At 36.5% G+C, this 13966-nt stretch overlaps 1 protein-coding gene across 9 annotated transcripts in view; it reads left to right on the forward strand.

Moving 5' to 3' along the window:
* The first annotated feature begins 4621 nt into the window (after nt 1-4621).
* The window catches only part of HOL3 (S-adenosyl-L-methionine-dependent methyltransferases superfamily protein), a 56601-nt gene continuing 47256 nt past the window's right edge, over nt 4622-13966 (forward strand). The window contains exons 1-2 of one of the 9 annotated variants that reach the window (XM_088961974.1): nt 4622-4881; nt 6542-6851. In XM_088961974.1, coding sequence (XP_088818100.1) covers nt 6635-6851 — 217 coding nt within the window. In that variant the 5' untranslated portion in view covers nt 4622-4881; nt 6542-6634. Of the gene's footprint in view, nt 4888-6340; nt 6408-6487; nt 6852-13966 lie in introns of those variants that run through there. The other 8 variants (XM_088961977.1, XM_088961979.1, XM_088961976.1 and 5 more) reach the window with 8 other exon arrangements.

Below are 13966 nucleotides of genomic sequence, written 5' to 3' on the forward strand. Positions count from 1 at the left end.
TGAGTGAAGTTAATCTGGCCTGGCCCAGCCCATAGAAACTATCATTTGAACTCGGGTCAACCTGGCATTGACTGAACTTAGCCCAAACCCTAAAGTCCCAACTCTAGTGAAGGAGGGAATTGATCCTAGCTAGGTCCATGGCTCTCAAATAAAAAATTATATAGGGATGGGTTTGGTCGGGTTGAGGTCAATCCTAACCCAATCTATATTGTTTAACCCCTAACTGAATGTCTATGGTTAGTAGGGGTGAGCAAATGGGTAGGTTTTATCCAAAATCGAATAGAATCAACCTCAAACCGGCCTTGAACCAACCCTACTAATTTGTTACATGGTAGGGTATGGTTTTGGAACTAACTCCTATTCAGGTTAGTTCCAAGGTCTAGGGGTTTACCCTACCCAAAACGACTCGATGAATCGGTTGTAGTTGGCCTTAGTGGAACCGGCCTTGGAGCCGAACTTGTCTTGAAATAAACTCCAAAATATTTTAAAGAATGTGAAGATTTAAACCCAATCACTCATTGTTACAAAAGTCATAGTTTCACTTGACCATTGAGCTACTTAAATAATTTGATCATTGTTTTCATTCTAATATTCGAATGTGTATAGTAAATAATGTAAAAGGTAATATTTACAAAATTTAAATTATAATATGATAAATTTTGAACTATATGTTAATATATTATAATAATCTACATATTAGGTTACTCTATTTAACCAATAAACATAATGTGAGTTTTAAATTATATATTATCATCATTGAAAATCTACTTTTTAAAGAACATGTTTCATTTTTTTTAAGAGGGAGAGTAAACAAAGAACAGGTTCCACAGGTAGACCCTGGAACCAACCTCAAAAGTGCCAGAACTGACCTTCACCGGGTAACCAAACCGACCCATGCCCACCCTTAATTGTTAGGTTGGGATTGGGTTAGCCCAATTTCTTCATTTCTTTTTGCTATATAAAGAAAAAGCAAAAAGACATTCTACTCATGTCAGAACATTAGAAGTTGATTAAAACAACTTCTCAACATCACTACGGTTCAAAATTGAGTTGGAAGATGTAGCAAGAATTGGTTTTTCAATTGTTTTATTGGCTTTTCTCAATAAACTCAATGAAAGAACAAAAAGGGCAAATGGGGTTTTTAAAACTTTAAATGGATCACATGAGATGTTGCATGTTAATGGTTGTTAATGCCTTACTAAGGAATGTTTTATTCCAACTAGGTTGGCCCATAAGGCATATTTAGGCCATGTTTGGTTCAATTCTCATTCTTCTCGTTTTTACCCAAGATGAAATTTTAAAATGGAAAAGAATGGATAAAAATAGGCAGAATAAGAAAATATTGCTATGAACCAAACACTTTTTTTCTAAAAATAAAATATTTTCAAACTGACAAGTGTCCTATGTTGCTCATTTTCATTCTTTAAAAGGAAAAAAATTGTATTGGTATTCACAAACCGCCAGCCTAGGTCTCCAATAATCAATGTTTACCAATTGGCATAGATGTTTTGTAAAGATACTTTCATAAAGTGCTTTTATAAAAGCATTTCAGTAAAAATGCTTTTATAAAAGTAATTTTAAAAAAGTGCTTTCCTAAAAGTGATTTTGTATTTTTGTAAAAGTGTTTTCGTAAAAGTACTTTTGTAAAAGTGCTTTCATAAAAGTACTTTCGTAAAAGTGCTTTTATAAATGTACTTTTTCAAAAATGCTTTCATAAAAGTACTTTCGTAAAAATGCTTTTATAAAAGTACTTCTGTAATAGTGCTTTCGTAAAAATACTTCCATAAAAGTGCTTTCACAAAAGTTCTTTTGTAAAAATGTTTTCGTAAAAGTACGTTTGTAAAAGTGCTTTCACAAAAGTACTTTAAAAGTACTTTTTGCAAAAGTAAACATTTATGGCAACAATTTTATAGGTAGAGTTTCCTCAAAGAATGAAATGAGCAAGATGGGGCATGATTATTTTTCATACTGCAGGCTAGTCAATTTTTGTACTATGGTGCTGTTTTTTCATTCTAAAAAGAATGTGGTCCTTGGCAAGAATTTTATAACCAAACACTCAATAATATTCATTTTTTCCCATTCTTGCCTAGAATGAGCAAGAATTAAGAAAATGAGGCCCTGAGCTATGAACCAAACATGGCCTTAAGTCCATTTTAAAACCTTAGGGTATGTTTAAGTCTTTTACCCTAAGAATTATCATTCACAGTGGTGGAAAGAAGCCTTAAATATATTAGAAGAGATAAACAATTCTTTTAAGAAAACAAAGATTTAAGGGAAGTAAAGGCTCTAAAAGAACCAATGTTTTAAAAACTAAACCAAAGACTGAACCCGTTTTTGCCTCTAAGTCATGGATCATTGGTTCACCCATTCAGATCGAATGGGTCAAATCGTGCCACATCATAATCCTATATATAGCTAAATACAAACTTACATACATACATACATACATACATTCATATGTGTGTGTAAACATATATTTTATCAATAAATAATAATATTCTACATGTAATATAAGTATTGTTTTATATTTAATTTATGTTTTAAATTCAAATTTAAAATTTATATGTAAAAATGCAAAGAAATTGTGATTTGAGGCCAAAATAGGGTTTTTTTTTTGCAAAAACAGAGAGGCAAGGCACCTACAGCCCCTTGGGACACATAGAATCATAGATTTCAAAAAGTTACTCAAAAAAAAAAAAAAATAGATCACCCCAATTGGACATCAGAATGTAAAGTTATGACTTTCAAAAGTTTGCATACATATTTAATGTGCAACTAGTGACCATGTCACTGGTTTGAATGGGTCAATGGTTCAATTACTCGAGTCAGGGTCACTAGTTTGAATGGGTCAATGGTTCAATTACTCGAGTCAGATAATTTTTTACCAAGTTAATAGTTTTGACTAATTTCCGGGTTTTAGGAAAACCAAACCCAAAAGCATGGATTGGTGATGGTTTAGACAATTCAACTATCTAGGTCAATGATGGGTTGAAAACACTAAAAAGAACCATAGTTTTCCACTATTCTTGGAAGCAAATCCCACAAAGCAAGATGCAAGTAATGTCTTGGAAGATGATATTAGGATGTATGAGTTGTTAAATTCTAAAGGCACACAAAATGTACACAAATTTGCATAAGGTTTCAAATGAAATACCATCAAGAGCATTAAATATATAATTCTAAGCAGAAGTGAAGGAAGGGAAGAATAATTGTGAAAAAGAAATAAGAGTGGAGAATGTTAAACATTTTATTCCAAGGTTGCAAACAATTCACCGTGAAAAGAAGTTAGCCATGTGGAAGAAAAATTACCTTTCAAAAGGGGGAAGACTCACCATAATAAAAAGCTTCTCTTACCAACTTCCCTACCTATTTTCCTTTTGTGTTTTTTAGATCTTTGACAAAGTAAGGATACAAATTGAAAAGTTGCAAACAGACTTCTTATGAGATGGGGGAGAAGAAAGAAATGACCACCTAATTAGTTGGAAGTAGGTGTGTAAATCAAAAGAGTGTAGAGGTTTGGGTGTCAGGCGTATCAAGGAAAAAGAATATTGATCTTCTTGGCAAGTGGTTGTGGAGATTCAATTTAGAGCATAATGGCATATAGACATCATGGATGAGCAAACAGTTTATTCAATTAAAAACCGAACCGAATAAATTGAAATAACTGAAACCAAATTTATTTTGTTTGATTTTCGGTTATTTCGATTAAAAATGAATTTTAGTACTATATATTAAAAAATATATATTATACAGTTTATATAATAAATTAGATGTTTTAATATATAATATAATACAATATAATATTTCTAAACCTGAAAATTAAAACCGAAACTGAAATTTTACAAAACAAAAATAACCAAAAATCAAACAAAAAAAAAAACTGAAACCAAAATTTTCAGTTCGGTTTTAAACAAATAATGCTCACCTCTATACTTTCTTCTATACATGGAAAGGTATTGCATCTACCTATATTCTTTCTTCTATACTTTCATCATATATAAAGTTTGAAACGGTTTTAAGATCAGATTTTGGACTGATCTTTGTTAAGGGTGAATTGACCTTGGTTAAGTCATTTCCTAAACTTTTTAGCCTTTCAAGAAATAAAGTAGTTAATGTTGATACCTACTTGCCATCGTAGACCTCTAAGGGATGTGGAATTAGAAGAGGTTGCTAACTTCTAGACACTCAAGGAGGTTTACGTTTCCTCTTTCATTTTTCAACCCTCTTTTTCCTTATAATATGATTCAGTGCCCTTACATTCCTACCTAAGTCTTTTTTTCTTTCTTTCTTTTTTCGTTTATGTGTGGGCAGCCAGTCCAAGGAAAATAAATACATGTGATCTGATGCAAAAGAAGAACCAAGGTAGGTTATACATCTCTCCTTATTATTGCACACTTTGTCTTAGGGATGGGGAATTAGTAGAGCAAAATAAAAAAAAAAAAAATGGCACCCCTGTTATAGTTGGACAATGTCTAAAAAACTGTAGATCTTATTTTGCAATGGAGGGTAGACGACTTGGTAAGAGGGGAGAGTTCTTTTGGGCCACACAACTGTTCATGCTATTTTGTGGGATGTCTAGGAGGAACAAAACAATCACATGTTTGAGAATAGAGCTAAATCTATGGATGACCTGATTGCCCATATTTTTTATTTATGCGTCCAATGGGTGGTAAAAGTTTTAGACGGTATCTATTTGAATGACTTGCAGAGAAATGTGATGGACTTCTTATTTTCTTCTCCCATCAGTCCTATTCCTCGAGCATTAGGCTTAAGTGAGGTTGGAGGCAACTAAATTAAGCTTTCATGGAATTGATCTGAGAAAGGGATGGCAGCATTTGTTGGGTTTTTAGTGGACCGGTCGGCATTGCAACCTTTTAAAAGGTTAAGGTTTGGATTGCTCTAACATGGTTTCATTCTTTTTTTTTTCTTTTTTTTTTTTTTTAAGATTTTGAGAGGGGGAAAGTTGGTCAATGGGATTTAGAATCTCATGTTCTTTTTTCAGATTTATGTGGACACCAAGGAAAGTTTATTTTCCTAGCTAGGTATCACTTACTTGTGTGTAAATAGCTTTATTTTCCCACTTGGGGGAAGTTGCCAACACTTGAATGGGACAAAAATGTCTCTTTTAATAATGGATTTTTATTTTATGGATAAAATGGTCATTGCCTTATTTACATGAGAAATAAAAGAACATGGGTAAATGCACTTACCCAGATAAATATTTCCTAGGAAAAATTTACCTAAGTAAGCAACTTATCAAAAAGCAAACGAGACCTAAATGGCTAAGGGAATAAGATCGTGGCCCTTGGAGGTTGGCTCATTACTTGAATGAGGTTAAAGATTTATTAGACTTAATGAATGTTTCTCTAATTTGGACCTCTAAAGAGCTGAATTTTTTAGCTGATAGTCTAACTAAATCAAGGACCCTAAGGCTATGTTTGGTTTGAAGGAAAAAGTAGGGAATTGTATAAGTTTTCCTACCTTTTCCGTCATTTCCCTACTTTTACCTTCAAACCAAACACAGCCTAAAGGATTGTCTATTTAGCTGAAGAACTCTACCTATGTAACTTCAATTACTATTTGTTTCTTGTTTTTTTTTTTTTTCTATTTTCTTTTCCTTGTTGTACACCTTATGTTTTTAATAAATTCTGGTTATTTTATCTAAAAAGAACGTGAAGATTATACTATGAAATCAGCATATAGAGCCTTTCTTAACAAATAACTATGATCATCAAGTGTGCATTTCAAATGGATGTAGATCGAGATCACATTACTTGTGACCATGGTTATAGAACACCCCCAATGAACTGCGAAAACATCAGTATTTGTAATAAATTCAACGGAGAAGTATGGACAGGCCCAATGCAAATTTTGATTTCCACTAAAGAACTATAAACATTCAAAATGACAACAACTCACATTTTATGCACCCACACTGGCCCGTAAATTAACATCAATTCTAAGTTGGCACCTACCCCCACAAGTACTTTGTGCTTATAAATTCTGACCCTAGCCTGAACTGTTTTTCTCCCTAAACTCAATACATCACGTCAGTTGTATTTTCATTTCAAACAATGACGTGCTCACATTTCATTGGGGTGTCCTTGAATTGTTCTACAACGAGAGTCGTAGATGTAGATCTAGTTTCTCAGTGTCATGGGAATTTTGTAATGTCCTCAAACCCACTTCTCACAATAGTTATAGCTATTTTGGCAGTTATGTTATGTTGACTTGTAAAAGGGGCAATTTGGTCAAAATTTTGATTTTTTTTATCCCCTTCATTATTTTTGTCACTATTTTCAAAACATAACTGATTTTATCAAATAATCAAATTTGATTATTTATTTTATAAAGTTTCATGGTTCAAAACAAGCAACACCATCCGACTAAAACCGTGTTTCGTAAAGGTACGTTTCTTTCAACTTCAGATAGTCTCAAATAATAATTGCATGCTAATTTAATCAATCCAAAACATTATCAAACACAACTTAAAAAAAGAAGATCCTCTAATGGGTTATTAACTGATTTTTTTTTTGGTTAGATTTCTTCCATTCCTTTAAGCCTTAGCGTTCGTGAAATCTTCATCCACGTCATTGTCTTCTTGTACGCCTCTACCGTGCAACACTTGAACGTTATGTGGTGCCATCGCTTACGTCTGCTTACCAAAGGCAAAACTCTGTTCGCACCCTCGAACTCATTGCCAACGTACAAAGTTTTCTCCCTCAGCAACGGCAGGATTTCTACGACACAACTAGCTATGGGAAGGGAAGGTCAGGAGCGTGTCGACAATACCATGAAGATGAATCCGAAGGTAGATAAGATACAAGAGCTGATAAGAAGCAACCCAAAAGGTAATAACACTCTCCTGCCTAAAAAACTGAGAAGCATGGTCCGTCTTTAGATTTCAGGGTTTCTTTCGTTATTTCCTGAAATGGGTTTTGTTTTGTTTTGGTTTTTCTCGTTTTCCAGAACTTTTTGTTTTGCTGATTTTAAAGAATTTTAAGGTGGTTTGCGCATTGAGGATTATTTCTTTCAAATACAATGTAGCATGAATTTGAAAGGAATTCTGGGTCCATGATGTTCTTTAACTCGGGTTCTCATTTGTGGTCTTGGGGGAATTTTTCGGCCTTATCTGGAGTTGGGTAGAAATTTTTTAGAATGCTGTTTAGGAGATTTTAAGTCGGTGTATTGATGTTGGGTTCCTTGAGAAAACCCAACATCATGTTCTTGGAGTTTGACATGCTGCCAAATAGATTCAACTCTTATGAGCCATTTTTGTCTCAGAACTCATCGAGTCTCAAGTTGGTGCGTGTAGATTCCACCTCTTAGCCATTGTTCATTTAAAACTCATTGGCTTTGAGTAGATTTAAGGATGATATCACTGGTTCATCCAGTTCACTGAGAGAACCAGTGTTGATTCCTTATAGTTTGTTCAATACAGTCTCCTATTTCCTAAAATCTCGTAAGGCCTGTTGGTGAGTTAGGATGGTAACCTGCTCTCAAATTTTAGATTGTCAACCGTCTTAATTTGCAGTTTGTGTAAGGATTATTGGGTTGGATGCTGAAGTTCAGGTTAATCCACATTGTGAATTTTACAGTGCACTGGGAGTTCTTTTTTCCTGTATATTTTATTTAGGTTTGGCTCAATATTTAGAATTGAACCAGAAATCAATATAGGCAACATAAATAACTGCCTTTTCAAGTGGACACTTTCTATTACATCATAGTCAAAGGAGGCAGCCTTTTCTTAGGATAGAACTTTTAATAGGAAAAAGGGAAAGGAGTCAATCCAGGGGGAAAAAGGGGGATGACCTGGCCTTGTAGGGAAAATCTGCTCAAACAAGAGCAAGAACAGAAACAAGGAAGGTAAATATTGGTAAGCTCAGACCCTTAACACAATTCACCTCTGAATACTGTATTTTAGCAAGAGAATCTGCAAGGTCATTTGTTGAACACAGAAAGTGAGGTCATCCAAGAAAAATCACCTTTCTTAGAAATTCTATGTACTACATTCATGGAGTCACCTTCTAATGTAATGTAAAGTTAACTAAGGGATAAAGATACTTCTAAGCCTTTGTGGAGACAGAATTCTTTACTTCTCTTAGAATTACTCCCAGTTGGACCTAAGAAAGCATTGAGGGTGGTCTTTTTATCCCACCACACACCATTGATGCTTGATGACTAGATTGACTATCAAATTCTCTTTTACCAAACCTGGTTGGGAGGAGCCCAACTCTCAGTAAAGTGATCAACTTCTGTTAGGGAATGAGAACAGAGCTCCATTTCATGGTACTTATGGACACTACCTTGTGGTTGTAGATTTGATCCTAGTTTACATTCAAAGAAGAGAACAGAATGAGAGAAATCTTCCTGCTGTTGGACCACTGGGGGAAACAAATAAAGTTAACTATGGACCATCTAAACACCTGGATTTACCTTTTTGACAACTAATGCATCTGTAACAAAATAGACAGCTGTCTAGAGTATCTGTTGTCCATGCTTTGTCTTATATTGAGATGTGATTCAGACCAATTAAATTAGCAGAAATATTTGGATTAGAGCAGAAAGAAGGAAGAAGAGGAAGACAACAAGAAGAAGAAGGAAAAATGGAGAAGAAAGGAGGAGTTCGATAATCTCCTCTTTCCCCTACTCTAATCTTTTTATTAAACTTACTTAAGTTACATAATTTACAAGGGGGCCCTTAAGTAGGCGACATCAGCAATACACTTAAAAACAAAATAGAAGCTAAAGGTCTATAAAGAAAGAAGGCCCAATAAGAAAACATAATAAGAAGGAACTAATAAGAATGACACTAAAAGACTAGGGCCCATTCGCCCTAGTCTCTCTACACTCCCCCTCAAGCTGAGCATAGATATCAATCATGCCCAGCTTGCTTATATAGTGAACCAGTTTTCCTTTAGGAACACCTTTTGTCAAAGCATCAACTAACAGTTCTCAGAAGTAACAAATGGTAGGCAGACTTCTCCTGAGGAAACTCTCTCTCGTATAAAATGCCTGTCAACTTTAATGTGCTTAGTTCTGTCATGTTGAATAGGATTATGTGCAATGTTGATAGCAGCTTGGTTGTCACAATATAACATCATTGGCTTCTCAAAGTCTATACCCAGTTCTTCTAAAAGTGATCTCAACCATAAAAGTTCAGAAACTCCATGTGCCATTGCCCTGTACTCCACTTCAGTTGAGGATCTTGCCACTACAGACTACTTCTTACTCCTCCATGGTACAATGTTCCTTGCTACCATAGCACAATAACCTGAAGTGGACCTTTTATCATCAATACATCCGGCCTAGTCAAGATTAGTGTATGCTTCTAGCTTCATATGTCCATGCTTAGCAAACAAGATACCTTTCCTTGGAGTCCCTTTTAGGTAGCATAAACTGGATAATTATACTAATTGCATAGGAAATATCTGGCCGAATCATACAAAGGTATAATAACTTCCAACCAGTCTCTGGAACACTCCCTTATCAGGCAACAATTCACCCTCAATAGCTGACAACTTATGATTTAGGTCTATAGGAGTAGAAGAAGGTCGGGCACCTGGTTTACTAGTATCTGCAAGAAGATCAAGAACATACTTCCGTTGAGAAATGAAGAGACTATCCTTAGATCTAGCTTCAATTCCCAAGAAATATCTAAGTTCCCCAAAATCTTTAATTTCAAACTCAGTGCTAAGAAAACTTTTGAGATGAACAACTTCCTAGGTGTCATTACCAATAACCACAATATCATCAACATAGACAATCAGAAGGGTCACTAAGGAATCTCTCCTCTTAACAAACAAGGTATGATCCGATTGAGTCTGTGTGTACCCAAAAGCAATAAGAGCAGCCCGAAATCTATCAAACTAGGCTTGAGGAGATTGCTTAAGGCCATAAAGGGACTTCTTCAGTTTACAAACCTTTCCTTGCATCTCCTTCCCATACACCCCTAGAGGTAAAGACATATAGACCTCTTCATGTAGGTCTCCATTCAAGAAAGCATTCTTTACATCAAACTAATTGAGAGGCCAATCAAAAGTAGTAGATAAAGAGAGCAAAACTCGAATTGAAGTCATCTTGGCTACTAGGGCAAAAGTTTCCAGGTAGTCATTACCATACATCTGAGTATACCCTTTAGTAACCAAACGGGCCTTATATCTCTCGACAGTACCATCAGAATGATACTTAATAGTGAACACCCACTTACAGCCAACCGGTTTCTTTCCCTCAACAAATCCACAATTTCCCAGGTATTGTTCTTATGCAAAGCATCTAGTTCGTTCATCATAGCATCCCTCCATTTTGGTTTGGACAAGGCTTTTGGGACAGATCTGGGAGTCACGTGTGGAAATGGAGGCAAGGAAGGAATAGTAGGAAGGGAAAAGAAGGCTGTAGGATAGGTGTTTGGAAATGCAATGAGTTGTACATTTCTCTTTGCCTACGCGAAGGGAAATATGGAGATCAAGGTCAGGGAAGGTATCCGAGGTGGTAGAAGAGGGCTGACCACCTTTGGATGGGAGGAGCATCTAGTTCGTCCTTTATTACCTCAGTAGTTCGTTCATCATAGCATTCCTCCATTTTGGTTTGGACAAGGCTTCTGGGATAGATTTGGGAGTCGCATGTGTGGAAATAGAGGCAAGGAAGGAATAGTAGGAAGGGAAAAGAAGGTTGTAGGATAGGTGTTTGGAAATGCAATGAGCTGTACATTTCTGTTTGCCTTCGCGAAGGGCAATAGGGAGATCAAGGTTAGGGAAGGTATCCGAAGTGGTAGAAGAGGGCTGACCACCTTTGGATGGGAGGAGCATCTAGTTCGTCCTCTATTACCTCAGTAGTGATGGGAGGAGCAAGAGGCACATCTGAAGGCATGGAAACAACTTGCATGTCTCTGAGTCTTTGTCTCTGGTACCACCTTTGGATAATAGGATGGGAAGGAAGTGTGGAAGGATGAGTAGGAGAATGAGGGGGAGCAAGAACATGATAAGAAGAGTTAATAGAGGACTCAGTTGGAGTAGATTCCATAGAAGATTCAATGGGAATTGGAAGAGGAACAGATGGTGACAAAGCAAACAACTCCTCTGAATGCTCCTCCTTAGGAGAAGTACCAAAGAAAGGAATAGGCTCTGCAAATGTGACATCTCTGGAAACAAAGCGAGTGCCACGAATCAGATCAAAACAACAGTATCCCTTCTGTGTGGAGGCATATCCCAAAGAGTCACACTTGTGTGCTTTAGGCTCAAACTTATGTCTTTGATGACTATGAACATGAACATGGTAAGTACACCCAAACACTCTGAGAGGAAGAGAGAAGAAATCCTCATTTGGGAAAAGCAAGATAAAGGGAGTTTTAAACCCCAGAACCTGGGAAGGCTGTAAGGACAGCATCCCCCCAAAACTTAACAGGAACATGGGAAGCAAAAAGGAGACTCCTTGCAACCTTAACCACATGTCTGTTCTTCCTTTCTGCCACTCCATTTTGTTGAGGAGTGTAGGAACAGGAACTTTGATGAATAACTCCAAAGGTATCAAAGTAGGAGGAAAGACTCTTCTCAAAATATTCCTTTGCATTATTAGATCAGGATATTTGGATCCGAGTGTTAAATTGAGTAAGTATAAGTTCATGAAATTTTTGTACAATATTTGGTACTTCATCCCGGAATTTCATGAGGTAAATCCATGTGTAACAAGAGAAATCATCAATGAAAAGAATGAAATATTTGTAACCCCCCATAGCAGGTAAATGATATGCCCCCACACATCAGAGTGCACAATATGGAAAGGAGAAACAAATCTTTTATTACTCACTGAAAAAGATTGTCTGCAATGTTTTGTAAGTTCACATGACTCACAATGAAGACTCAATAGGGATATTCCCTTAAACATTTTTGGAAATAAATGACTCAAAGCAGAAAAAGACAAATGACCAAATCTGAAATGACATCAATTGACTCTGATAAAACAGATTCCAAAGCTACTGCACTTGGTAATCCAGAACTTTGGTCAAAGACATCTAGCAAGTATATCCCATTCGCCTCATGGCCACTCCCAATCGTCTGCTGAGACTTCAGGTCTTGAAAAACATAATAAGTAGGAAAGAAGGTTATGCTGCAGTTCATTGATTTTGTTAAAATACTAATAGATAAAAGGTTAGTGCTGAGTTTGGGAACATTAAGGACAGAAGATAATACAAGTGAGTTAAAGTCTCTAACATCCCCCTTGTTAGAGATGGGAGCAAGAGACCCATCGGCAAGAGAAACCTTCTCTCTACCCGAGAGGAATTGGTATTAACAAAAAAGGTTGGGTAAGCTAGTCATATGGTCTAATGCACCAGAATCTATAATCCAAGGAATTCTACAATTACCTGAGGTTGTAGCATGATTTGCAGAAGCACAAATACCTAAATGGTAAAGGCGAATGTAGAGGGGGTGCTTGAGGAGGAAGATGCAACAATAGACTCCAGGTGATGTATCAACTTCCCATATCTCTCAAATTCTGCTTTCACTACTGCCAGCTGTTCCATAGCAGATTTTTCTTCACTTTCAGATACTGTAGTAACATTTGCATTCTTGGGCTTTCCAAATTGATCACCCTTCTTAAAATTGTTGTTATTCCGAAACCTTTCTAGAAGAAGATCTGGTTGAAGTTTGCAACAAGAATCCTTCGTATGTTTCGGCTTCTTGCAATATTCACATGTCACCTCCTTTTTTTCATTTACCCCCTTTGGTTTTAATCCAACATGTGCAAAATGTTCTGGGGGAGGTGGGGTCTATAGCTGTACCTGTCTCCTGCTCTCTCTTCACTGCTCACCATAGAGTATGCCTGAGCAAGTGACACTTCATCCTTGGCCGGAATATTTTGCCTTGTAATATCAAATTCAGGATTGAGTCTTGTAAGGAGTTCAAACACTCTATTTCTTTCCACAAATTTTCTGAAAATTTCTGCATCTTTGGTGCTTTCCCATATGAATGCTTCCATAACATCTATCTCCTGCCATAGTGACTTCAACATCGAATAGTAGACAGCCACACTCTTCTCTCCTTGTTTTCAAATTTTCACATCATTCTTCATTTTGTAGGCCCTTGCAACATTTTATTTCTGAGAGTATGTTTCCGTAACACTATCCCAAATCTCCTTGGCTAAAGTCATCCACAAATAGTGTTGACTTATGTGGGGTTTCATAGAATTTACCAACCACCCAATAATTGTGTAGTTATCCTACATCCATTTCTCATATGTAGGACTAGTCTCTTTCGACGGCTACCCGTGAGAAACCCTAGTTTACCTCTACTACAGACATGGATCTTGATAGATTCTGCCCAAGCAAGGTAATTTGTTCTGTCAAGTTTAATTGTAGGCACTCCTATCAAAATGGAATCTACGAGACCAACCCCTGACACCGGGATTTGCTTCATCTCACTTCCATATTGCTTCATCAGTCAAATGAAAATCAAAAAACAATGTTTTCAACCTTTATAGACCTAACTAAGGTAAGTCAAACACTGAAAAGTCCCAAAACTAGGGTTTCACCGTACCTGGCCTCCGGGGAGAAAGAGAGAAGAGGTAGCTGCTCAAACCAGAGCAATCCAAACCACTTCCAATTGCAGCCGCCCACTTTTGGAGATAAAAAGGAACCCTCCAAGCCTTGAGTGCCACACCCAAACAGCCTTTTCAACCCGTAACTGGAAACTCTCTAGTCGGCTAGGGTTTTGGGGAAAAATTCTGTAGTCCCACTTTCTTGGCAATCTTCGGCCAGCTTCTGACTCTCCAAACCCTCTACCAATTAGGCAAACATGATCTCTGATTGATCAGCAATTTATCTCTCCATACACCTTTCGATTAGAAAAAAAAGTGTATGAGAAAAAAGGAAAAAAAGGAGAAAAATGAGGACCTGCTTTGATACCAAGATGTGATTCAGACCAATAAAATTAGCTGAAATATTTAGATTAGAGCAGAAAGAAGGAAGGAA

Source organism: Nelumbo lutea, chromosome 1, assembly GCF_056320005.1.
Source record: "Nelumbo lutea isolate HS-2025 chromosome 1, American lotus-T2T, whole genome shotgun sequence".
NCBI lineage: Eukaryota > Viridiplantae > Streptophyta > Magnoliopsida > Proteales > Nelumbonaceae > Nelumbo > Nelumbo lutea.